The 26458-nt window shown below is 39.7% G+C and overlaps 1 protein-coding gene across 1 annotated transcript; it reads right to left on the minus strand.

The window, feature by feature from the left end:
• Nucleotides 1–25436, minus strand: TSPAN3 (tetraspanin 3). Its single transcript, NM_001244196.1, has 7 exons — nucleotides 25088–25436; nucleotides 11363–11554; nucleotides 11046–11120; nucleotides 9518–9619; nucleotides 7967–8119; nucleotides 7433–7516; nucleotides 1–902 (listed from the first exon to the last, which is right to left on the minus strand). The coding sequence occupies exons 1-7, from the start codon at nucleotides 25148–25150 to the stop codon at nucleotides 810–812; spliced, it is 762 nt and encodes a 253-aa protein (NP_001231125.1). The 5' UTR covers nucleotides 25151–25436; the 3' UTR covers nucleotides 1–809.

The raw sequence follows: 26458 nt of genomic DNA on the forward strand, positions 1-26458 counted from the left end.
TGAGGGGGTGATACAGAGTTTATTGAATTAGATTTTTCTATTTACAACTGAGATCACATCTACATACTATTTTGCTAGTCTACGTGGGTACATTATTTCTAACGAGTTTAGACTTACAATGAATGGGCTCAATCATACAAAAACACACACACACACTCGCACAAATTGTTTTAAAACAGTAGTGTATACATTATACTCCTCCTATAAAGCCAGCTTTGATTATAAACCACTAGTTTCAAAGATCAGTCTGATTTTGAAGATGAACCAAGATACACACTGTATGATTCTAAAATCTATTTTAGCCGTTTTGTACAGTTGCTATCTTACCAGACTACAGTATATATTTTTAAAAGGACACTGATGAGGGGCACCATCTGGTATTAACTTTAACCAGACAGCTGACTGCCTCCCTCTTCCCCAGAAACCTTTGGCCAAGAGTTCTCCATAGTGAAGACTGAAAGGACCCGGTGATACTTCAGCAGCAGTCCCGTTACTGCTTGGAGGTAACAGAAGCAGGCCCACGTCCGCCTTTAATTCTACCATGCTACGCAACTCGCAAATGGTTCTGAGATTAGAACATTTACCGCCGTACTTAAACACTTAGACATGGAGAGTCAGCTAGAACAGAGGAAAGGAAAGTCATAGGTAGGTAGGTAAGAAGGTGGACACATGAAGAGCCAAGCTGCTCTGTCCAACACCTGTGTACGTGTGCTTTAACTAAGTGAACTCAGGAGGCCAATAGCAGTGGACCTGCTCAATTCACCTTCCAAATCAGAACAAGACTCAAAAGCTCAGGCTTGAGTTTTCAACTATGCATAGGTTCCACCGGTGATGAGGAGCTCATAAGCAGGATCTCTACTCCTTCTGCACAATACGATGCACGCACACAGCATGCCCAGCAGCTGTGGGAAGAAAACAACAAAGGGGAAAAAAAGGTGAAATCCTCTTATAGCAAATGTGAATTTCCTTGCTGGCAATGGAACTGTTTCAAACTTCAAAGATCTCAAATCATTAAAAAAAAAAAAAAAAAGCACTAACAATAACAGAAGCAATTTCTAATGAATACATTATCTTTTTAGGAATTAAGTATCAAGTTTCAGCTTTTCTGCCTCACACCTAAGAATAATTTGTGAAGAAGGCAGAGAATCAAGGCTCTCCTACTGCCAATCCCACTCTCAATCAAGAGCAGTACTATACAAAGAACTTTCTGTAATGCTGGAAACATTCTATATTTGAGCAGTCAAATATGGTAGCCACTAGCCACATGTGGCTATTGAGCACTTGAAATGTAGCTAGTACAACTAAGGCACTGCATTTTTTATTTTATTAAAATTTATTTAAACTTAGACGTATGTGGCTAGCGGCTACCATACTGGACAGCAAAGGTCTAGGAAGCAGAATGATCAAGACCATGTATGATGTGGAAATTTAATGGTGGTCTTTTCAGGCATCTAGATTTGGGGGAGATAGACTTCCTAACAATCCACAAAATGTAAAGCCCACCACATGGGCAGCCCAAAAGATCCACAGAGAAAAAACAATCCTGATGCCAAAAACTATCTTCCAAATGTTTTTATTTCACAATTACTTACTATTTTCAAAATCCAGGTTGGACTCTGTGGTATTATATATGTATTAGTTTTTAAAGGTCACTCTTCCTTCGTTATTTTTTTTTTTAATAAGCCCTAATCCTTCTGTGGTAGCAAATTGGAATAGTAATAAGTCATGCCATGTTATTTTGGATAAGCAAGAGGATTTAAGCTGGATTAAAGAGAAACCATTCTAGAATTTTTGATCTGGCTTCTTACAAATAGAAACAGTTACTAAAGAGCTAAGTAAGAATATGTTAATTTTCTGCTCTAACTCTTCATTGACAGGAAAAGGTCTCAGTTACTTGATTTTAAAAGGCAAGGGCCCTCTGTACATACGGGGTCAATCTAATTTCAACAAGATGTAGCCAGTCCATAAACAGACTCTTGAGGTCTGAAGTGGATGATTACTGATGACACACGTACAGAGAAAAAGGATGTCCTCAACTTGACTTCTCCACGATAAAGTCACACACTCCAATTCTGGCCCTCATTTAGCCTATAGTCTACCCATTCAGGATACTTGCTGCTTGAATCCATCAGTTTCACTATATCAGTGTTTGCTGAGTACTTACCAGCGCAAAGTGCCTTCAAGACATTTTAAATAAGTGGTATCACTGAAAGTTTACTAAATATCTTAAGCCAATTCTAGACATGTTTAGTATCTAATTCCTAAAGAAATATATTCCCATTCACTGTACATCAAACCATTCTCAAAACAGTTATAAAATCAAACACAATTATGTTCCCAGGCAATGTACTGAGCAATAAAAACGCTAAGCTCTGAAAATTACTGATTTGCTTGGGGAAAAGATCTCTTCCTATCTGTACCTCTTCACATTCCTTTCAGTTGGTTAACTTCTGCTGAAGGAGTCAGCACTCCCCAAAATGGGGTCTTTCTGGACTTTAATTTCAACTGAATCAACTTGTATTGATTTAAAAACAGTTAAATAACCTTGATAAAACCCTACTCATGCTTGGGAATGAGTCTATTTAAGAACATTAAGCGCTACGTAATAACTTCTTATAGTGCAAACCTCATCATTAAGTATTACAGGCTCATTTCCAAAGCTTTGCTATACTAAAATCACATTAATTATTGAAACTTTCCAACAACAGATTTTAAAATATCACACAAATACTTTAGCTCCAGTGTGATTTCTTGCAATGAAACTTTCCCCTGAAATATTCAAGTCAGGAGAACTAAATCTGCACTTAGTCCAAATATGATACCCACTAACTGCTAAAATGATTACTAAGTACATAGGGAAGCAGTGATTTAAAAAACTCGCTGCCAGAGTTCTCTCGTGTTGTAGCTGATTAGGAATCTGGTGTTGTCACTGCAGTGGCCTGGGTCGCTGCTGTGGTATGGGTTTGACCCGACTTGGGAACTTCCACATGTGAAAGGGGGGAAAAAAAAAAAAAAAAAAAAAAAAAACCACCAAAAAACCTCTCTGAATGTCAAGGATTTAAATGCCCTTATGATACATTATGTAGGTGGTGTTATGAGGAAGTAGGCAGATAATTAGAACCACACACTGGAAATACCCTTTTCTGAGAAAAATTTAGAAATATCTACTGAAAAGTCATCCATATTCTCTGATCCCCTCAATTTCTTGGCTATAATTTTTTTGCTATAGGCTTTGCACATATATTCAGAGGATAGTTACTGCTTGCATTTCCTAATAGAAAGACTTCCATAAGTGCCCATTAATATACATTAGATAAGTTATGAAATATATCTAAAAAATATAGCCATTGTAACATTAATTTGTTTTTAAGAAGGCACAAAGGGTTACATATGCCATATAATTCCACCTATGTAACATTTTTGAAATGATAAAATTTTAGAAATGCTGACAGATTTTGTAGTTACCAGGGTACAGGGGAGGAGGCAGAGAAGGGAGGTAGGTACAGTTACAAATTGCTCAGTATCTTGACTGCGGTGGTGGACACAAGAACCAAACAGGTCAGAAAATTGTACAGAATTGAATACACACATAGAAAAGAGAAATCTAAATAAAATCAGTGGACTGTATCAGTGCTGACATCCTGGTTGTGATATACAGTAACTTTGAAAATGTTAACCACTGAGGGAAACCAGGCAAAGCATACAAAGGCTCTGTCTGCATTATTTCTCAAAACTAGAGGCTGCAAACAATTACCTTAATTAAGAAGAAAAAAAGGTAGAAAATTGCATCCTGAAAGCCTCCATTTGCATTAAAAAATATTTATGTGCTTGTAGAGCACACACGACTTCTGGAAGGTTATTCAACAAACTGGGCAAAGTGGTTGCCTCTGCAGGGGACGGGGGGACAGAGAACTGGAGTCAAGATTCAAGAGGTAGGTTTACTTTTTACTAAACTTGTTATCATTTGATGAAAAGTTTATCAAATGTGTTTTTCAATTAAGAAATTTTCAAAAGGTAAAATTAAGGTTAATTTTCCCCAAATTAAAAACAAAAACAAAAAACAACTTAGCCACTCAAGAGGAATTAGCTTCCCAAGCTTCGGTTTTAAGTTTTTTAAACAAGAATTACTTGGAATTTTTTTTTTTTTTTTTTAAGATTTTCAGATTCAAGACACTCAATTTTCTCTCTGGAAGCCCAATATGAAGTGCTATCCACTGGTGTGTTTTAACTTATTTTAATGAATTGAAATAGAAGAAGCAGGAAGGAAATAGCGGTCTTGATCTCCTTCACACTTGGCATACAGACCATAAAAAAGCAACATGGCCCTGAGAAACAGTTCTCTATAAACTTTTGCTCTTGATCACTCCATCTTTGGGACATGCCAGTGTTGTGAGACTCGAAGACTGACAATTCCCTTTCTTCCCATACTGCCTTTGCAGAGAGCCTTACCCACAGCTGATCACTTAAGAGACTGTCAAATCAAAACCTAGATTTATTATGACCAAACTGTTGAAATACAAAATTTACAGTTGATCATTTGTTCATTTAAGAGGCTACTCTCAAAGAAGTGAAGTATCTTGCTAATAAACTAACAGTATAAGTGGAAAAGCAAAATTTTTTAAATCTCATTTTCTCATATTAAAAAACCCTGTTATAATAATTAGCATTTTTCAGGCTTTTCTTTCTTGATCATTTTGGTCCTACCCGAATACAGGTCACTTAACAAGACTATAACAAGAGTGGTCAAATGTTTCAAAAGGGCAATATAAGTAAATATTTCAGGTTGTGAATCAAGAGACAAAATTGGTCTCTGTCACAACCACTCAACTCTGCCATTCTAACACAAAAGCAGTCATGGACAACACATAAAATGAGTGGGGTTCACACTAAGAAGTGGAGGCTAGATTGGCCCACAGGGCCCACATATGACCAATACTTGAATTAGAGGCTTTTACTGGTAAATTAAGCTTATTAGAAAATTTCTCCTTAAATTCATATTTACACCTTAGAACATCAATGAAATGTAGTTTAATAGTATCACGAATCACACTCAAAATTAAAGGAGACAATGCTTAAACAGTATTGATAGAACACTACCAAAAATTAATCTTTTAACAATTATTTTAAACTGTTTTTCCTATGATAGCTCTTAGAGCTTCCCCACTTTAGAACCTAAAGGAAGGGCTAATAATATTTCAATGCTACTGTATATTCTATTCAGCTAAAGTGTCAACTAACTGTCAGACTTCATAACAGAATTAAGGAATTTAATCTTTGGAGAATCTTAATTCTTCAATTTGTAATCGGAAGCAGAGTACACATGGAGATGGGTTTCAAGCTTTAGTGATGGTTATAAGTCATGTTATGCTTGCTCTCCCTCATCACGGCCTTTAAAACAAAGGGAATAGAGACTGGAGAATCTCCAAGCATCCTTCTAGCCCCTTCTCTATCAGGATAGGTATAAAAGCATAAAAGCTCACTGATGGTTGAGCTGTTTCTGCCATCACTCAGCTCTTCCACACCCAGGGCACCAATCTACATCAGATTTTGATTATGGAAGTTTATGGAAGTTTAAACGTTTATAGGTACTCTAAAAAAAGAAAAGATATTAGAAAATTCTTTTATTTCAAATGGACTTTTTCCCACTTTAAACCAAAGTTTTAAAAATTTCAAAACCACTAGGTTTTGAGTCTATACAAAGCTATGAATGCCTGACTTAGTTTTGCAGAACTGAAAACACCAAACTTTTATCAGCCATTATTTAAGTCAGGGTGATTTAAGTATAAAATGCATATGGGAAGGTATACATAAGAGACTAGTTAGAATATTTATTAGCTCCCACTGAAAAATATTTAATGAAGAAGTATCTGCCTGGTTAATAAGCTTAACTAGATGAGGGACATATCTAACTAAAGTGTTGACTATCACCAGTCTTCTATATAGAGGCTGTATAGTTCGTGATCCCAAGCATCATATAGTTCTAAAGCTTTTTTGCTGCATCCTAAAACATGCAGCTTTATTACTACACATAAAATCATTACAAGATCAAGACAGATCAAGATTTCACTTGGGAAAAAAAGACCACCTTCCTGTTTCATTATTTTTAGCTCAATGAATGTGTTTACACAAAGAAAATATGAAATACATCCCTGCTGATCAACAGACTACTGCTAAACTGAGCCACAAAGTAAACGCTTAGTAAGTCAGAGACCATAGCAAATAAAGAGAGCTAGGCTTTTTAATGAATCATTTCAGGGCTGTCTGAATACCAGCAAAGTAAACAATCACACTTTTGATATTTTAAAAGGCACTTCCTATTAAGTCCACTAGTTCCCGTTCAAATATACAGAGAGCAGACAATCCAAGCAACTTACATATATAAACCAGCAATTACATTGGTTTATCTAAAAATTAAATGATACCAAAACTTTCTTAGATTCTCTAGACCTCAAAATTTCAAGAACATATTGAAAGAACATTAAAGAACACTCTGAGAACTAGATCTAAAGATCTGCAATTATTCTTAAATAGCTGAAACAGTCCTCTAACAGAATCCCTAAGATAATCTGTATATACCTGAGAACTATATAGGAATGTAGATATTCTGGGCAGAAAAACAGCCATCTTTCTTATTTTTTTAGGTGTGTATGAGGATGTGTGTGGGTTGTTTTTTGTTTGTTTTTGATAAAGTGAGAGGTAATTAAAACTATTACCAGCTACTTTACACAAACTATTATTAAGGGGAGAAAAGAATGTTTTCATTGGTAGGAGCAGGGACAAGTCCCCTCAGCTCCCAGCAAAAGACACTGTATGTTTCCAGATATGCCAAGGGGTGTCAGACTTCTTATGACAGTACATCTAGAAAAACTAAGTTCACAAATACAAGAGAGGTTAGAAGCTCAGTTTTTTCTTAAAAGTCTTTTCTGTAGTGATAAAATTGCTCCTATTAGTTTAAGAGACCAGTGTAGTGCCAGTTCTTGATTTATGTATATGAACATATAAAACACTTGAAAACAGAGAAGCAAAAAATGAAAGGAGAAATTAGAAAAGGTTAAAATAAAGCTTTCCATTTCCAAGCTCAAATATACCAGTTTGATTTTTTTTTTTTAATTCTGTGAAGTTCTACTGTAACACCTCCCAACAATACATTATGACAAGAGTCTATACTTTTAATAGATCACTCACTAAACAAATCAAGACAGTAAGATAAGGAGTCCCCTCACAGTTTCCCCATCCAGATCTCTGGTTTCTGGGACTACTCTGGGTCTATGGCTAGAGACAGGAAATGGAAGATGTTGGAAACTGGTGTCTGGTACCTCAATCACTTCTAAGTTATCAAATGAAGATTAACTGCATTTCATGGCTAAAATCATTCAGGGTTGACATCGGAGAATCAGAACACTTTGATAACCCCTCGGCTAGCTGTGCTTACCTGAATAGCTGCAAATGCCAGGGCCGCCCAGATAACATGCATCATGATTTCTTGTAGCTTCTTCACAACTAGAGCCTCACACCCCTGAAACACCCAAAGTCATCCTCATTAGTCTTTTTTAAAAGTGAAAGCTGCAGGATCACATATTACTACTCATTGGCAGAAATGGAAAGAACAGAAATTAAAAGAGGGGAAAAAAGATAACACATTTGGTAGTTCCTGTTGTGATGCAAAGGGATGGTGAGGCATCTCTGGAGCACAGGGATGCAGGTTCGATCGCCCTGCACAATGAGTTAAGGATGTGATGTTGCTGCAATTGTGGCTTGGATCTGGCCCAGAAACTCCATATGTCACAGGGTGGCAAAAAAAAAAGAAAGAAAATGCCCTTGAAAATAATTTATATTAAAATTAAAAGCATTAAAGACAAGTAAAAGAAAGTAGAAAGGAAGTTTCAGGTAGAGATAATTTACTGAGAAAAACAGGTTATCAGACTACCAGATGATATTCATGTGCTGGCCAAGAAATGGAACTTACCTCAGAATAGAGATCAGAGGGGTAGGCCAGACTGCCATTACAGTTGCTGGAGGTCTCTCTGCAACAGCTAAGAGGGACACTCTGGTTTTTGGTTTCTTTGAACCAGTCTGTATTTTCCCAGTCTGAATAATTGTGAATTCCACAACAGTGCAGCTAACAGAGAAGAGAACAGAGAGATTACTGCTCACAGGACACATACCCCTGGGTTGAATGTTAAGAGTTCTGTGCACTGTAGAACAACGACATTCAACTGACCTTTCTGCAATGATAGAAATGTTCTACATCTGTATGCTCAGTATGGTAGCCACTGGCTACATGAGGCTATTGAGCACTCAAAATGTGGCTAGTGTAACTAAGAAACTGAATCTCTAATTTTAATTTAAACAGCCGCATATAATCACTGGGTCTAGAACCTCCACTTAAAAATCACACTGCCAAGGAGTTCCCGTTGTGGCTCAGTGGTTAACGAATCCGACTAGGAACCGTGAGGTTGCAAGTTCGATCCCTGGCCTTGCTAAGTGGGTTAAGGATCCTGCGTTGCCGAGTTGTGGTGTAGGTTGCAGATGTGGCTCGGATCTGGCGTTGCGTAGGCCAGTGGCTACAGCTTCAGTTAGACCCCTAGCCTGGGAACCCCCATATGCCACAGGAGCAGCCCTAGAAAAGGCAAAAAGACAAAAAAAAAACCAAAACACTGCCAAGAAAGGGTAGTTTACAGCTAAGAAAGATCTTTAACATCTTTCCTATTAAATATCTGATTCTGAATTAAATATTACTTCCAATAACAAAGTATTTAAACCAAGTATTAAATTCTGGGAGTTCCTGTGGTGGCCTAGTGGGTTAAGGATCTGGTGTTGCTGCAAGCTGCAGTACAGGTCACAGAGGCAGCTTGGCTCCTGCGTTGCTGTGGCTGTGGTGTACACCAGCAGTTACAGCGCTAATCCAGCCCCTAGGCTGGGAACTTTACATATGCCACAGGTACAGGCTTTAAAAAAAAATTTTTTTTTTTTTTGTCTGAAATGTTTTAGGTTTACTTTAATCTAGCAAAAGATATGTGGGAGTAATAGATGAAACAAGATTGACAATAGCTGACAACTTTTGAGGTGGGTTTATGGATACAAAGATCTGCCATACGATTCTACCTCCACGCGTTTTTACCTCCACACGTGTTTCAATTGCCTATACTAATTTTTTTTAACAGTTTTGTCTGTTCCCTTTTCTCGTCTTACTTTCCTAAGGTGTATGAAGACTTCTCACCTCCTCTGAAGTCCATCTGGACTCTCAACTTTCCAGTGACACATACCTCTCTTCCATTATCACCTTTCCAGCTAGTTATTTCTTGGGGGGAGAAGTGAGATGCTTCTTATCTGGCTATGACTGGACAATGGTGGAAAAAAACTTTTCAAGGGTGAAGGTAAAAAACACTGGATGCATCATGAAGCTAACCCACAGTTGCAAAGGTACATTGCTAATTTATATAGTAATAGAGTTAAGTTTAATGTTGACTCAACAGTGATTTGTCCTCAAAAACAGATTAACTTCAAGAGAACTCACCTGTCTCTGTACATAATCAATAGCCCGGCTAGCAGCATCCGGATTGGTTCCATTGTAGGTCTTATATACTTTCTGAATGCTGCGATCAACCTCATTTTCCACCTGAATCAAAACAAGGAATTCAGTCCTTGAAGATGCTGGTAAAGGTAACATTAGTCCAGGCTCCAACTAAATGCCTAAAGTGCACACATGCAAAGTGGTGAGATCTCTCTGTGAATCTCTTGTAAGAAAAAAGTTTTCTTCCCCTGCCTCCATACAGACTGAGGTAAAAAGTTCAGACATATTATATCACACAGATTAAAAGCAGTCAAAGAGAAGACTGCTAAAGATGGCAGGCTACCAATTTATTCAAGATGGAAAAAGCAGTCAAGCTTTGAGATAGGTGTTCTAAATTATAAATAGACCACCTTCTTCAAGTAAGTTTTCAGTGGGTTCTCAGAAGACCTACTCGTTTTCCTTCCCTAAAGGAGGTAAAAATTAAAACAACTTAAAAAGCCCCCACAAGATATTTTGGGGACAAATACCAACATTATTTTCCATTACTTATTTAATTTTATTTAGACTTGGCCAAATATGCACAAGTAATCAGTAGGTTAAAAAAAAAAAAAATCAGACCTTAGAAGTGGTACTTTAAGAAAAAGCTTAAAGCAGTTCAATATATGTGAATGAGAAGTCAAGAAATAAACTCTTCAAAATATATTGCTGCCAAATAGAAGAGTGGTAACTAAAGTATCATTCAACAAGTTTTGCTTGTACCAAATGCTCCTTATCTTCCTAAGATGATTAGACCTATTTGGTAATCATATCAGCGATGTGGTAAGATTATAAAATTAATAACCACATCGTAGGTAGGAGCATAACCCACTGCATTCTTTTTTTGGCATACTTATCTGGTACCTTATGTAGCAATGCTTGAATATTAAATTGGCATATCATGTCTGACTCAAAACTCTTACGTTACAATGAGAATAACTATACTATGCCTTTATAATGTCTCTATAGTTATACCCAAATTAATTTAAAGCAGTCTGTTTAGCCTTAAGTGGTACTGCAGGTGGAGAGCAAAAGTAGGCAAAGTAGAAAGGGAAAAGGCAAGAAAAGACGAAATGATCAGCACAGAGGAAAGAGAGACTAGAAGAGGGTGGCTGCCAACAGCTGTCTTGGTGTTTGAGTTGGCAGGATCCCTTGTTCCTCGGGACTGGGGAAGAGGGTAGGATTTCACCTCATAATCACGTTTTTCTAGGTCCAACACCAAAGTATTTTTTTACAGAGGCGGCAATGGGAAATGAAATCCTCAGTTTAGTTCTTCTAAAACAAACATCAGGGAACCTATGGGCTGAGGAAATCTGAACGAACTTCTCAGCTGACCAACATTTGCAGATCATTCTGAGGTCATTTAAAGAATACTAAATACCTACAAACTAGAACTGAAGGCAAAAGAAAATGTTTCCTCTGAAAATGAGTTTATTTCACTTGAAACACTTAAACCACCTTTTAAAACATATGTAAATTACAGTAGACAACATACCTTTGCTCTGTAAACATATCCCAAAACCACTACAACAACTTCTGTGACAAAAACCAAGAGTAGGATGATGACAAACTGTAAGGAAAATGTAAGGAAACACTGTCAAAAATTAAATACAAGTGAAAAAACAGCTCCTTTACATTTTAAGATAAAAAGTATATTATCTGAGATAACTACTAGAAGTTTAAGTGCAAATTCTGTTCCAATTATAAGAGCTAAAGAGAATACAGAGCTTTTCATGCTCAATTCAAGCAAGTCACACAAATGAATATTCCCACCCTATGATGATACATGCGGTCAGCACAAAGCTAACTTACCGTGGCAAGTCCACATCGGCTTTCCCGGATTGTGGCACAGCAGCCAATCAGCCCAATAACGAAGAGCAAGGCCCCTACAGCTATGATCACTACGGCAGGGATGAGAGTGTACACATCTTCAAAGAAGTGGTCATAGTCATCGTAAGTGATAAAGACATAGGCTCCCACATAGCATAAAATGCCAGCTGCTCCCTGCAGAAAACAAGGTCAGATTGCTGGTAAAATTCTCCAACCCCTGCTGGTAAATATCCCTGCTATTTCTTAGTACATTATAATTCAATGAGATTTTCCACCGCTTTTAAATCTATTTGTAGACTTTTCTTTTATCATTCGTTAGAACATTTCTTTTATAAAGTTGAAAACTTTCCAAATTCCGCCTACTTTCTGATAACTGCTGGGTAATCTAGCACCAAGAAACCATGAACCCAATAAAGAATACTGATGCCAAGAATGAAAACACCCACCCACAACCCTAAGGTCTATCGTAGCCCAATTATATGTCCAATACAGATCAGTGCAGAGGTGGGGATATGCCTTTGCTCACTGCAGCTGCCCCCAACAAATGGTACAAGCAGCAGAGCCAGGATTTGAACCCAGGCAATCTCACTCCACAATCTGCTTTTGTAATCTCTATCTACCAACCTGGGGGAAGAAAATACAATAATAACTAATAACCATGAAACCCATTTCTAAAAATTGTGCTGTCCTAGTTGAGACTGAAATGGTAAAGCCAGGGAGCCAAGTTACTAAAGAACTCTGCAAACCCTTTAGGCCTCTTATTCTTTAGAACCATGCTTCTCTAACTGTGTGAATAGGTTAGAAGATCTTATTAAAACTGCAGATTCTGATTTAGTAGGTATGGGGTTGGGGCCTGAGATTCTGCATTTCCAACAAGCTCCCAGGTGATGCTGCTGCTGCTGCTGCTGATTCTTGAACTTTGAGTAACACGGTTTAGAGCACCTAAAGGAAAAGTGAAGGCAGGAAAGTCATGGACCAGCTGCTGCTCCAGGCATCATGCTGCAGCTGCAGTTTTACATACATTCTCCACTTATCATTGTCAATCCTGCTCTCACTGTGTACCAGCACAATGGTGACAGCCCACTGCCACTTGCTTTTATGTGAATGCCAATTTTTTAATGTAAATACAGTGGGAGGCTAAGCGTTAAAACATTTGGTTTAATGAATTATCCTTTGTAGAGCTGAGATTTTCATATGAAAATGATTACTTCACCATTCTTTAAAATTTAACACATAAAACATTAATCTTCAAACTAGAAAAGAGCCCCCACAATTATACTGGAAATATCATTAATTTCCTCTCAACCTGGAAACCCAGTTTATTTCTTAAATCTGTGGGACCCTGTAAAGCTTGGGCATCATCAGTATATTTTCATACACTAGGCTGGTAGGATCATTCAGATCTGAAAGGAAAAGACTCCACTTATTTAAAGTTGAGAAAGTAACCTGATTTTCTTTTTTTTTCTTTTTTAGGACCATCCCTGTGGCATATGGAAGTTCAAAAGCTAGGGGTCAAACCAGAGCTGCAGCTGCTGGCCTACACCACAGCCATAGCAACACTGAATCTGAGTGGCTCTGCAACCTACACCACAGCCCACAACAATGCTGGACCCTTAACCCACTGAGGGAGGTCAAGGGATCAAACCTGCATCCTCATGGATACTAACTAGTTGAGTTCTTAACCTGTTGAGCCACAATGGGAACTCCCAATTTTTTTTTTTTTTAATAATAACAGGACTTTTTAAAAAGAGAAGACAACCAGAATAACGAAGGCAATTTAAAAAACCATATTCTTGGAGTTCCTGTCGTGGCTCAGTGGTTAACGAATCCGACTGGGAACCATGAGGTTGCGGGTTCGATCCCTGCCCTTGCTCAGTGGGTTAAAGATCTGGCATTGCCGTGAGCTGTGGTGTAGGTTGCAGACACGGCTTGGATCCCACGTTGCTGTGGCTCTGGCATAGGCCGGCGGCTCCAGCTCCGATTCGACCCCTAGCCTGGGAATCTCCATATGCTGCAGAAGCGGCCCTAGAAATGGCAAAAAGACAAAAAAACCAAACCAAAACAAAAACCATATTCTTTTAAAACCCTCCCCCTCTGGCTTTCAAGACGCCTTACCGCTGGTTTTCTTTCTATTTCCCTCACTGCTCACTCTTATTCTCTTCATGGACTCTTCTTTACCAGACAAGTGTTAATGATCTGGGTTCTACTTTCCGCCCTATTTGCTTCTCATTTTGCAGGCTCTCCTCAGGCTACACTAGCCACAGCTTTACCAGCCACTGCAACTTTCTACCTAAGCAGTCATCTCAGAACTGCCCACCCCCAGTTAGAAAGAAGTCCCACAGACACCTAGGCCTCAACCTTCTTCAAAACCCTCTCTGCCTTCCTGCCCACTCCATCGAATCTCCTCTCATATTCTATATTTATAGCACACAGCACCAATTACTTTTTCTAGCCAAATGTCTGAGAGCTACTCCATACTCTTTCTATGACTTAACCCTGCACCCCATCAATCACCAAAGTCCTTCAGGTTTACTTTCAAAACATGACCACAATACCATTAACTTCTAACCCCCATTGCAGTGCTTTTGTCTAAGTTTGGGCCTTACCATAGCTCACCCTAAACCTTACCTGCTGATCCTCCCTGTCCCTTAATAATGTGTTCTTTATATGATCAGTTATTTTTGTTAAAAATATAAACCAGATCAAAGCATTAGCGTGCTTAAAATTAGGATGAGACAAATAAAGGCCTTGAAAAACTGAACAGTTCCTCCCCGCTTCTCAGCCTCTCGTGTACCCTGAACAGAAAGCCGTTATGTCTAGTGGCTCTCCCTGGAATGCCTCTCTTCACCTGCCTGGGAACTCCTTGTCACCCATTAAGTGCAGTTTAAATATCACCTCTTCCTCTAGGAAGCCATTCTTGACCACTTCAAGCTGGATTAGGTGCCCTTGGTCCCATATCATCCCTACACAGCTCTAACAGAACATTTACTACAACTGTTGCAATTATAACCACACACGTCTCAGCCTGTACAGGGCACGAGCTTTGCCCTGCCCATCTGTCTTTCGGCCCTGTGCCACCCAGAACAGTGCCTGGCACATAGTAGGTATTAGTCAAAATTCACTGAGTACCCTTCATCTCATCCCTTCCCTTGAAACTGTCTTCCCATCTCTATCAGAAGCTTTGGTTGGTATTTACTTTGTTTCTGCAGTTTATAGTTTTTAGTTCACTACTCAAGATTTGGCAACTTAATCCAGTTTACTAAATTCCTGATGGCCATCACAGCTGGAATATATTCGTTTATAGATGCTTCACTTATAGCAACTGTGCCTGTTCAAAGGCCCTCAGAGTTCAGTGACATACTTACCTTGGTGACATTATTACGGAGGATGGAAGGCAAAGGAGAGAGGAAAGAGGAGAAACAGCTTATTGGTTTAGGTACATTAATCACAGAAGTAGATGGACTACTTAACACTCTTACCAAACACTACTTGGCTAAATACGTGTGATACAGAAACACACATTTTGTTACAGTAAATGCTTTCAGTCCTCAAACTGAATTAGAAGAAATCCCAAATAGGAAGCAATCAAACTTTGCCCAGTTTGTCTTAACTAGTCATCTCTCTATCCTCTGGATTCTAAGCTTTTCTTACTCTAATAGGCAATCTCTATTTCTTAAAAGGCTTGTATTAAAATGAATTGTCTTTGAGCTTCTACTAAATGAAATTTTAGGCAACAAAAATCTGAATGAAAACAAGATAAAACTGGATAAATGTATGTTATCAAAATTAATCTGAGGCAAGACATGGAAGAAGTATTTGTTTGAAACACGAGATGACATGTTTCCAACCTAGAGGGGTTCCTGTCAGACTCACAGTTGGTGCTGCCTGGGAGGGAGCCCAGGGCAATGCTTCCAGCGCTGACACCCTCCACCCAGGCAGAAAACCAATGCAGTGGAAGGCTAGGAGCAGACGCCGTTAGTTCATAAAGCTGCCTGTTCTTTTCTCATTGACTTGAGAGCAGTTTCTTTTCCCAGGCTGCAAACTAGTCAACACCCAAATCCACACACACACGGCAGAGTTGAGAACATTAACACTTCTGTTTGGACAACATACAGTGGGAAGCAACTCAGTAGTTGCACACACCAAAGCAGCAACTGCACTGATCGCTGATACGCAACTACCTAAATCAAATTACTCATAAAGGCCATTACCTAAATTGAAGAGAACTTAAAAGTTTTCTTCTTTTAATGACATGTTTATACAGCAAGTATAAGTTGTATAGTAAACAACTTATGAAATGACACGCGTTACTCTGAAAATATAGACAAGGTGTCCCAACAACAGCTGAAGACCCAAAACAGCAATAAGCAACCACTTTAATGACATCCAACCATCTGATGAAAAACACAGCTTGAGCTTGTAAGGTGAATGGAAGAAAGGTTATATGTAATTCCTAACTAGGGACTTTGTAGTAATGCAGATTTTTACATAGGACTTGTGGCCATTAGAAAGGCTAAAAGGTGAGCAGGGTTAAATCCTTCTGCTGAAGGGTCATGCAGGGATTGGGATCTATCAAAGGATCTGGGCTCTGCCAACAAAGCAGCTGCGGCGGGGGGAGGAGGAGGTGCAGCAGAAGAGGAATGAAATGTAGAACTTGGAAGCAGCTGAACTGCTTTAGTCACTGCTGAGAAAATCTGAGCCTATAAGGAGGATTTATGCCAGGACAGTACACTAAAAATATTCAGCCTTTGTACAAAGGAGAGAAATTTAAGGGAAAGGCTGAGGGCTGAAACCATAGAAAAAAATAGTTTTTAAAAAACTATTCTTCTTTACCCTTTTAATAAACTCATGCTCTAAATGACAAAATTTTAAAACTTGAGCAGAGCCAGTGCTTTTACACAACACCAAGCTCTTCCTCTAAAAATAAAGCTACCTGTCAGAGAATATTAGCAGTAGGAGTTCCACTTTACCCTTCCGCTATATACACACCCATGTGAAGACCCTTTAAAATAAGAAATTTTATTCTTACCTAAGATAGATTTTTCTATAGTTTAGAAACTAATAGTTTGGTTTTAGAAACTAGGTGTTCTATTGTACTTTTCAAATCCTCTGAGAAAGATGATGAAATGTTAACTCCCCAATTCTTTACTTTTCTAAGAAGGAATATGCAATGAAAGGGGGCACATCAGTCAGTAAAACCTGCAACTGGAATGTGGCAATATTAAAAATGAAACAGACCTGTTACAAGCTAGGAGATAAAAGAGCTCTGTTGGGAAAAGTGTATCTATATGGAAATTTAGAAATGTGAAGGTAGAAGCTTCCCTGAGAACATTTGGGTGAAGATAAAGCAAAGAAAAACAGAAGTGATTTTCTTGCAGTGGTATATAGCAGTCATGGATTCATTTGCAGAACTGGCAAGAATCAGACAGCATAAAGATGAGGGGACCCTCCGAAGTCATGCAGCTAAAAGCACAGTGTCTGACAAATTCTTCTTGCCTGCAAGAACTACTCCTTCAGAGTGATTTTTGCCTCCAACAATCAATTGGTAAAGCAGAAGAGATTGGAATGTTGGGAGAGAAACAGTCAAGAAAAAAACCTGGCAAAAACCACTGTGTACTCTAGACTTTGTAAGAACGCAGATTTCAAAAAGCAGATATGGGGGAAAGAGCAGCAGAAATCTGTCTTATGAAAATATCTTTTAACATTTAATTCAGAGTTTCTTGAAGGTCATATTACTCCATCACCTTCGTGGCGTTACAAGTGTCTTAAAATCACCTTAAATCTTTTAGCATTCTATTTACCATAATATTCTCTAGTCCAAACATGCTGTTTCAATTCTGACTTAACTCTGATGACATACTTCATGTCACTGAACACAATTACCCTTTTACCAAGTCCAAGGGCTGCATATTTCATTTACTCTCTTATCATTCAAGGAAAAAAAGACAATTCCAAAGATTTCAAGTTGCTTTTCAGAACTTAAAGCGACTCTGACCAAGAATTTGTGAAGCTATGAAATAAACCATTCTCTACTAAACGAACTGGTCAATAATAAAGGCAAGCAGTACTCAAAGATTATGTGAGGGTACAGAGAGAAGAAGAGTCCTCAGGAGTACAGATTAATACAGAATAATCTTTTTGGAAAGCAATCTGGCAACACATTATTAGCCTCAGCTTTTACAGTTTTGTACCTACCAATTCCATTTCTAGGAGTCTATTCTTAAGAAAATAAGTCAGATGGAAACAAAAATTTGAATAAGGTTATGTTCATCAAAATGTTGTAACAAAATGATAATAGCAAAATAAAAGAAAAAACCCTAGCATCCCGAGGGATACTTGCATAATAGCCTTTAAATACGCTAAAGAAGGATTTAAAAATACATATGTGGCATGTCAGGAGAAAAACATACTTAAACACAGGCATTTAAAAAAACACCAAATGTTAATATTGGTTGTCTCCGGGTAATGGAATTATGGTGATGTTAATTTATTTAGTGTCTTCTTAAAAAAGCAAATATATTATTTGCATATTCAGAAAAGTAAATATTTAAAACTCCATCTGAAATTGAGACTCTGATGTTCTTTCACAAATGAATTCTTAGATCTGTCCTTAACACCACTAACATAAAATAGGTATCTCTTCAATCTCAGATATTTTAGGTACCTTTGCCAATCTTCCCTGTTGATCACCTTTCTCAAGCCTGCCTAGCTTTGATTCATCTCTAGATGTTTCCTGGCTATCTAATGATCCTTTCAGTACACAACTTTTTTTTTCTTCATAAATATCACCTATCAAAGAGAAAAAAAACATCCTACTTGGAGGTATAAAGCTTTGACAGTAAGCCACTTCTGCCATCATTATCAACATCACCATCGGTACTGCCATTACTCTTCAAGAAACAAATATTTTAATCCTTTAAACCAATATTACTCTGAGGATATTCCAAAAATCATGTTTCTCAATTCTGTTCTATATTCACTTTTCTGTGTTTTTCAAAATCATCGTTGTTTATCCAGCCTGTTCTATTTAATCCAACTTATACCTACCAGCTGAAAGGCCCAAACGTGCAGAATGCAATGAAACTCAAGATCAACCAACTGCCACAGACAAATTATTTTAACAGCATGGAAATTAGCTCTTTTCAGACTGTAGGGCTCTAGGAGTCATCTGAGAAGCATGGAATTTAAACATGCATTTTTTCTCTTTGAGATCCTATAACTGTAATAAGAGTCAGTTATTACTTATAGGAGCCTGAGGTGCTTAAGCTTTATAATATTAGATTCTGTGCACGCTTGGGTTATGTGTTTAATCAGTAGCAACAATAATGTAAAATACAGTAAGTCAGCATTTACTCTAGATTTCCTTTTAATGAATCAAAAACAAATATATCAATGCAAATAATTTTTCTCATTTATTGACTCTACCACATTATTAAGGAGGGAAGAGGTGGCTCAGCGGGTTAAGGATCCAGCACTGCCACTGTTGCGCTCAGATCACACCTGCAGCACAGGTTCGCCCCAGAACTTGCACATGCCCCTCGGATGCACTCCCCTCCAAAGAAAAAGGAGGGGTAGAGAGAGAAGAGATGATATTTTTAAAGGAAGGCTTTCGAATGTCCAAGAATATGAAAGGGAGCGGGGAGGTGCATCAAGAAATTAAACTCAATGGAATATTAAATGATTTTGCCCATCTAACCAGTCTTCCCACGAGCTGCTACAAAGCAGGAACTATACCTTTCTGCATTTCTCGGAAACAAGTAAAGCACAAAAGCACAGATACTCAACAAGCATTTACTGAGTGAACAACTCTTAAAAGTATACTTGTTTGATGCATGTATAAATGTTACAGAATAAATTTTCTGCAAACATCCTAACCTAAACTGGACCTTAGGGAATAAAATTCACTAAAACATTTCAAAGCATGATAAATATCCTAAAAAGCTAATAAACAGCCTATTCCTTAAATTGCCAACTAAAGAGCATGTTCCTTGCTCATTTCAAGTTCCTAATGCTATGGTTCTTTCACTTAATGATTACTCAGAGCCACAAGGCTCTTGGGTCAGTGAAGAGATGCCTGAAAATGTACTAATGGAAATATTCATTTTCTTAACTGCTAAAGACAAGAAATAGGTCTCCTGTTATATATCATAACTTGCTTACTGACAAAGTTTGCTTTTCTTCTAGTGAGTTGCAAAACTACTATGGAAAAAAAATCTGTTAGCTGAAGGTGTGTTCCAATGACATATTCTTTGTCAGAGCAGTCATTCATGATGATAGGAATATAGGAGGTAGAGAAACAGATTCCAGGATGTTAGATGAAGGTTCCGGTTTAGAAGTATCACCTTCCTAACTCAATGTGTAAGATGTGCTAGAAAACACAAAATATGTATAAGGAGATTTGCGACAAAAAGCTTTCCTCAAAATACTTCGTTATAAATTTTTAACTTTTTTTTTTGGTCCACACCCATGGCATGTGGAAGTTTCCAGGCTTGGGGTCAAATCTGAGCTGCAGCTGCCAGCCTACACCACAGCCACAGCAACGTGGGATCTGAGCCACATCTGCAACACACACCACAGTTCATGGCAACACCAGATCCTTAACCCACTGAGAGAGGCTTGGGATCGAACCAGGGTCCTCATGGATACTAGGTGGGTTTGTTACTGCTGAGCCATTACAGGAACTCCAAATTTTTATCTTTTAAACAAAAGCATGAATGTATAGTTAAACCTTCTTTTGGTAATTTCAACACACCAAGTATATTCTTGCCTTAGGACCTGTAAGCTGTTCCTTGTCTTACATGGCCCCCATTTCCCCCAAATCACTCCCAGAATCCCTTCTTTCATATATTCCAAATTAAATTTCACCTCCTTAGAGCAGACCTGTCAACCTAAAGCAGCCATCCAATCACTCCATCACATCACCCTGTTTAGTTCTTCCCACAACATATCACCAGCTGATCTTTTTCTTATCTCCTCCCTTTGTTTTGTTTTCTCTCTCTTCTTTTTTTTTTTTTTTTTTTTTGCTGCACCCAAGGCATGTGGAAGTTCCCAGGTCAGGGGTGGAACCCAAGCTGCAGGTGCAGCAACACTGAATCCTTAACCCACTGTACCACAAGGGAACTTCCTTTCTCGCTTATTTTTAATTGTCCATCTTGCTTCAACAGAACAAAAGTTCTGTAAGAACAGAGATCTTCACTTTTCCACCTTTTTATTAATAATATAAGCACAAAGAAGGCACTTAAACATTTGTGTTGTACCTGTTTAACAAAGCAATTTTCCTTAATTGTACGTATTCACCTAGCAAAGTGTAATATGAATTTTTTAAGGTAATTTTTAAAGGTTATATAAGGCTTTTAAATATGATTTGTATGTAAAGGGTATTTCACCAGTGAATGATGGTTAGTAAAAGCGCCACATTCCAAAGTTGTTTCAAAGGCATTTACAAAGTGTTTGACCATGTGGTATTTGCTATTCCACAGCTGTTTCATTGTTACGATGGCCTCTCATACTGATGAAAAACAACACCCCAAGCAGGTGGGCCAGATTATAAACTCTGCAACCACAGACCAATCTTTCTCCTGTAGTTCCTAGAATGCCTAAAATACATGTGAGCAAAATAAATACTAGCCAATGAATTTTCCTCTTAGGGTAGAAAAAGTGAAGGTAATCTGAATAACCTGAGACTTGATTAAGGACTCAATTAACTTACCATAATAAAAACCTGAAATTATAAAATACTGATCTAAACTTGTTTTATGTATTTACTTATTTTTCCCCAGTCGCCCCGAAGCAATGGAGTTCCCCGGCCAGGGATCAGATCCCAGCTACAACTGAGACCTGCACTGGATCCCTAACCTATTGTGCCAGGCCCAGGATTGAACCTGTGTCCCACCAGTCCAGAGATGCTGCCGATCCTGCTGCACCACAACAGGAACTCCTAAACTTGTTTTAGATGAGGCCTCCTGGGTCAGATCCAATGACCCACCAAATCAAGACTCCTGTCTGATTTGGTACAAAAGTGCAGTTTATAGAAAAGGCTAATGACTTTGTTCCAATAGCCTTCAAAATTCAGTCATGTAACTCCAACACTCCTGTTTTCCAAAAATTATCCTGGGTCTAGCACTAATACACTTACATTTAAAGCTATGTCACTCCACAAAAAAACCAAGAGATCCAAGTTGTACATCCCTTCACTTGTCCAAAACTGCCTTTCATGCTAAGCCCTAGTATTTTTTTTTTTTTTTTCTTTTAGGGCCGCACTTGTGGCATATGGAAGATCCCAGGCTAGGGGCCGAATCAGAGCTGCAGATGCCGGCCTACACCACAGACACATGGGATCCAAGCCGAGTCTGTGCCCTACACCACAGTCCATTGCAACACCAGATCCTTAACCCACTGAGCGAGGCCAGGGATTGCAACTGCACCCTCATGGATTCTACTCGGGTTCCTAACCTACTGAACCACAAAGGGAAAAGCCCTTTGTTGATTTTAGAATTTGGTGAAGAACTCTCCATTTCCACTAAGACAACCTTCAGGACTTTAGAACCACTCTTTCCCCTTTGTGCCTTTCCACAGGAACTCTCTCTGCAATGTCCCAAATAAACTCCACCAGGTCAACATTAATTAACAACTTTTTGGCCATCAGATCATTTAATGCTGATCTAAGTATTTCAAATACGTATGTATTTCCACACCACGGCTCACTGAACAAACTGCCAACTTAACCAGGAGGTCTAGTTTAAAGATGTTGCCAAAACAATTAAACTTTAATATTTATCAACAATCAGCCATCACCATCTGATAGTGAAGAGCCAGTGCAACAGTTAAAGAAATCTGTGCTCAAGCTGCCCAGGGGAACCTAGATTAATTTTAAAGATGCTCTATGTAGGGAATATTTATTCTTCCACTTACACATTAAGGTATTAAAAGGAGGAAGGGGCCACTATATCAGAATACAATTATTAGAACTGAGGTACCCATTACAAATTCCCAGGTCAAACAGGTTAACATCGGTTTTATGTACTTCCTCATAATAATCTAATTTTTAAAACTGACAAGTTAAATAGAGTAATTTAAATGCTGGCATAGGTTCTAAACAAGGTTAAAAACCAGTGTTTAAAGAAAGTGATTCCAACATAGCCTAAAGAATTCCTCCTCCTTTCCAAAGCTTCTGAAATCACACTATGCTCTAACACAGGCCCTAGAGCATAGGACAACTTGGGCTTGAAGACAGGCTCTGCCCCACCTTGGGTGTGCACTTCAAATAAACTTTAACGTCCTCGCCTGTAAAATAAGCATACTATTCCCTGCCAGATGGGGTTGTTATGTGCTTAGCACAGTGAATGGGTGAAAAAGCACTCAAATGGTAGTTATCATTACCAACACTGTCAATTCCAATAGTCTGTCCCTAAACTAATACTTTGGAGACATAGCTAACACTGTTTCCTCACTAGTTATACTGCACTAAACATGCTCTATGCCTCAGTTTTTTTCCCCTGCATGTCTGCTTAACTTCCTCATCACAGCTTACAAATATTTTACTATCCTACTAACCTAGATAAAGGGTGTTTTTACCATACAGTTTAACTTTAGTCTTGACAAGAACCTACAATGAAAAGCACAACTGCAATTCCACATAACATTCTTCACTGAGTGCCAATAATATATAGTTACATAATTTCCAAAGATTCATGAGCAATTACTTTGAATTAAGTGACGTTTTAAATGAAAATTTAATTATTTAAAGAAAATCGCCTCTGTATTTCCAATATTTTGTTTAACAATTCCAGGGAGTTTCTGCTGTGCCACAGTAGGTTAAGGACCTGGTGTTGCCCCAACTGTGGCTCAGATTGGATCTCCAGCCTAGGAACTTCCACATGCCGAGGGTGGGACCAAAAACAGAAAAAACAACAAAACAGTTCCAGTCCCTGACCTTGCACAGACTAGAATTCAACTGATAGTACACAAATTACTTTTTTCTTTTTTCTTTGTAGGGCTGCACCTGCAGCATGAAAGTTCAGGAGCAGAATCAGAGCTGCAGCTGGAGCCTATGCTGCAGCTTTCAGCAAAGTCAGATCCTTAACCCACTGAGAGAAGCCAGGGATCAAACCAGGCATCCTCATGGATGCTGTATTGGGTTCTTAATCCACTGAGCCACAATGGGAACTCCCAGATTATTCTTCAAAATCAAACTGTTATTCCCTAAAAATCGCAAGGAACTGTAAATGGTACAAAACTAACTCTATACCTAAGTATCTTATCTAATAGTGTTTCTCATCTGGAGATTTCTGAAAATTCTTTTACCTTTTAAAAAGGCTTGTAAGTCAAACTCAAGTATAGGAAGCACTCCTCTAATCAGAAAAGAAGAAATCATGGAAATCCCAATGTCAAACGTGGGTGATTCTGAACAGGTACTATCAGTCAGGATTCTTTCAGTCACACCATAAATACCCTGAAACATACTATGGCAATATCCATGTGTGTGTAGTGGGTACCTTATCCTTTTTTAAACAATCTATAATTATCCTTTTATGCTACAGCAGTCAGAATATGAAGTTTCATCCATTGTTGGCAGGCGAAGGGTGTGAGAAGGAAAGGATTCTTTCTGATTTAGGAATGTGTGTGGGAAAGAGTTGAATGGAGACATACAAAAGTATGGGAAGTGGGAAAGTTCCAGGGGACAGAGAAGTGTGTCCAGGGCATCAAGTGTTTAAGAACATGGTCAATTGTGAGAAAAGAAAGGTGAATGAGAACTTCAGTTGAAGCTTTTGGAGGGTTTGGTTTTGCTTTTTAAATAAAGTAATTTGAGGTAAGAAATGCTTCATAAGATCTATCCTGGTGCAATGTCCAGAAGAACTAGAGGGTGGAGAAACTGACCGGAATAACACAGGCTGTTACAAAGGTCCTTGGTGAGATAAGGACCCGAATTAAAATGGGGGCGTGTCCAAAAAATTCATAAGCCACTGTTTATTGAAAGTGAACTCATTGCTTTCAAGATCTTGTGACATTCGAGTCATATTTAACCAAGGTTTATAATCTTAGGCTACCCACCCCCATGGCCAAATAGATTGATTTTCTTGGTGACAGGATTATTCGGCTTCTCAAGTTTAAACCTTTCTGGGCTGGTAACCAGCCAACTAGTTCTCCATATGCAGAGATCTAAGACAAAATCCCTCACCCCGAGCCGATAGCGTCCCCGCACTTCTGCACCATTTGCCCACAAGCCTCGGGGCTGCCCCGGAGCTGCGGGGACTCCGGGCCCTGACAAAGAAAGCGGAGCCCGGCCCTTTGGGGAATATCCTATTTCGAGCCTGATGTCCTCAAAGAATCTGCAACAAGAGCTCTCCGTCCAGCAGGCTGCTCCAGGGGGAGGCCGGGGTTCCTCGGCCGAGGCTCCCAGAGCCAGGCCCCTGGCACAGAGCCAGCCAGCCAGGGCGTCGGGACCGACAGCGGAGGCCACCGGAAGCCCCCGAGAATTTCCCCTCTCGGCCCTCTACGTCCTGAGCTTTCAGCCCGACCCGGGAGGGACCTAGCGAAGCGGCCTCCGGGGCCCGGCCCCCGCGCCTCCCCGCCGCAGGGCCGCGTCGCTTCAGCGCTAGCCCCAGCCCAGCGCGGGTCCCCACCGGGCCCCACAGGCGCTTCAGCCGAGGCCTCCTTTGGGCTGCGCCGCCCGCCCCTCACCCTTTCCCGCCCGCTGGCCCCACTCACCCAAAAGATGAGGTTGAGAAACACCAGTACGGTCTTGGAGGAGGTGATGCCGCACTGGCCCATGGCGCCGGCGGTCGGCTGCGGCCCTGCTCGGCGAGCGGGATGCGCTCACCGAGCGAGGCGGCAATGGCGACGGCGCCTCCCGGCTAGTAACTGCACGGCTTGCGAGACGTTCACCGCAGCCCCGGCGCCGTCGCGCACCCCGGACCCAGCAAGCACCTCGCTGCTGCGCGCAGCCGCCGCAGTCTCCGCAGGGTCCCAGCGAAGCTCCCCGGCAACCGAGTCCCGCCCCCGGAAGGCAGTTTTACCCAACCACTCCCTTGTCGGCTACAGCGAGGCCATGCCTTTTAAAGGAGCCGAAAGCTCAGCGCCCTTTTGGCCTCTGGCCGCCCTTGGATGCAGATGGCTCATTAGGGAAGTTCCAAAGGACCAAACCCAACCTCCCCTACTGAGCTGCGTTTACTAGGCCAGCTTTATTGATGATTCAGGGCCCTAAGAACGCTGTCTTTCTACCTAACCCTTCTCCCCCAAGGAGGTCGGAAACACTAATATCTTATACTCCTCAACGAGATTTTCCTGACAAAGTTAACACCTAAGCATTGCGTAGGGAGAGCAGTGAACATGAACAAATATTTATGGAGAACTTATTTGCAAAGGACTAGGCTAGCTCTCGGAAGAGTCGTCGGAAAGAAAAGACTGGTGATGGAGTTGGCAAGGGGGAAGACTTTTGCGTGGGTGTGTGGCTGGGGGCAAGGTAACATGTCAAGTCTATTCCTGGGTAGGGCATTTTACAACAAGATTTAGGATTATGGAAACATCTTTTTACACTGTAACATTTCACATTCTTACCCCAATCTTGGATCAACCACAGTAATTAATTATTGAGGGCCTACCCCATGCCAGGCTCTTTTATGGCCATTTGCCCATTTAACCTCCATCGCAGCTTTAGTTGGGAGGTACTGTGGTTATCAGCCTCATTTTACTGACGGGGTAATTGAGGCTTAGAAAGATTTACAAACTTGCCAGAGGCACACAGAGAGTAAATGGTCTAAAGCAGAAAGCACATTCTCAGCCACGCACGAAAGTGTCACTGTTTACTCTTTCCTGCCCATTGCAACCTCACATTTCCTCTTAAAGATGCTCATTTGCGTGTCCTTAATCATCTCATTTTCCTGCAATCTCCCTAATCACCTTTCCCAGGCATTCTCAGCAGTGCTTTTTCATCTCGGCCTTCTATTGATTTGCCCCAAACAGCAGCAGCCATTTATTCACTCATTAACTTTTTTGCAAGCACCATCTCTGTGCCTCACTGTTCTAGATGGGGGGTATTCTACAATGAGCAAGACAAATCCTTGCCCCCATGGAGCTTAC

Source organism: Sus scrofa, chromosome 7 (genome assembly GCF_000003025.6).
Source record: "Sus scrofa isolate TJ Tabasco breed Duroc chromosome 7, Sscrofa11.1, whole genome shotgun sequence".
Classification (NCBI taxonomy): domain Eukaryota; kingdom Metazoa; phylum Chordata; class Mammalia; order Artiodactyla; family Suidae; genus Sus; species Sus scrofa.

Excerpts from the sequence above, each read along its gene's own strand:
- TSPAN3 (NM_001244196.1), bottom strand. The coding sequence starts at position 25,150 with ATGGGCCAGTGCGGCATCACCTCCTCCAAGACCGTACTGGTGTTTCTC. Across the intron at positions 9,620-11,045 it reads GATATGTTTACAGAGCAAAG|GTGGAAAATGAGGTTGATCG; the intron begins GTATGTTGTCTA and ends GTTTTGATTCAG. Across the intron at positions 7,517-7,966 it reads CCTCTGATCTCTATTCTGAG|GGGTGTGAGGCTCTAGTTGT; the intron begins GTAAGTTCCATT and ends TGGGTGTTTCAG.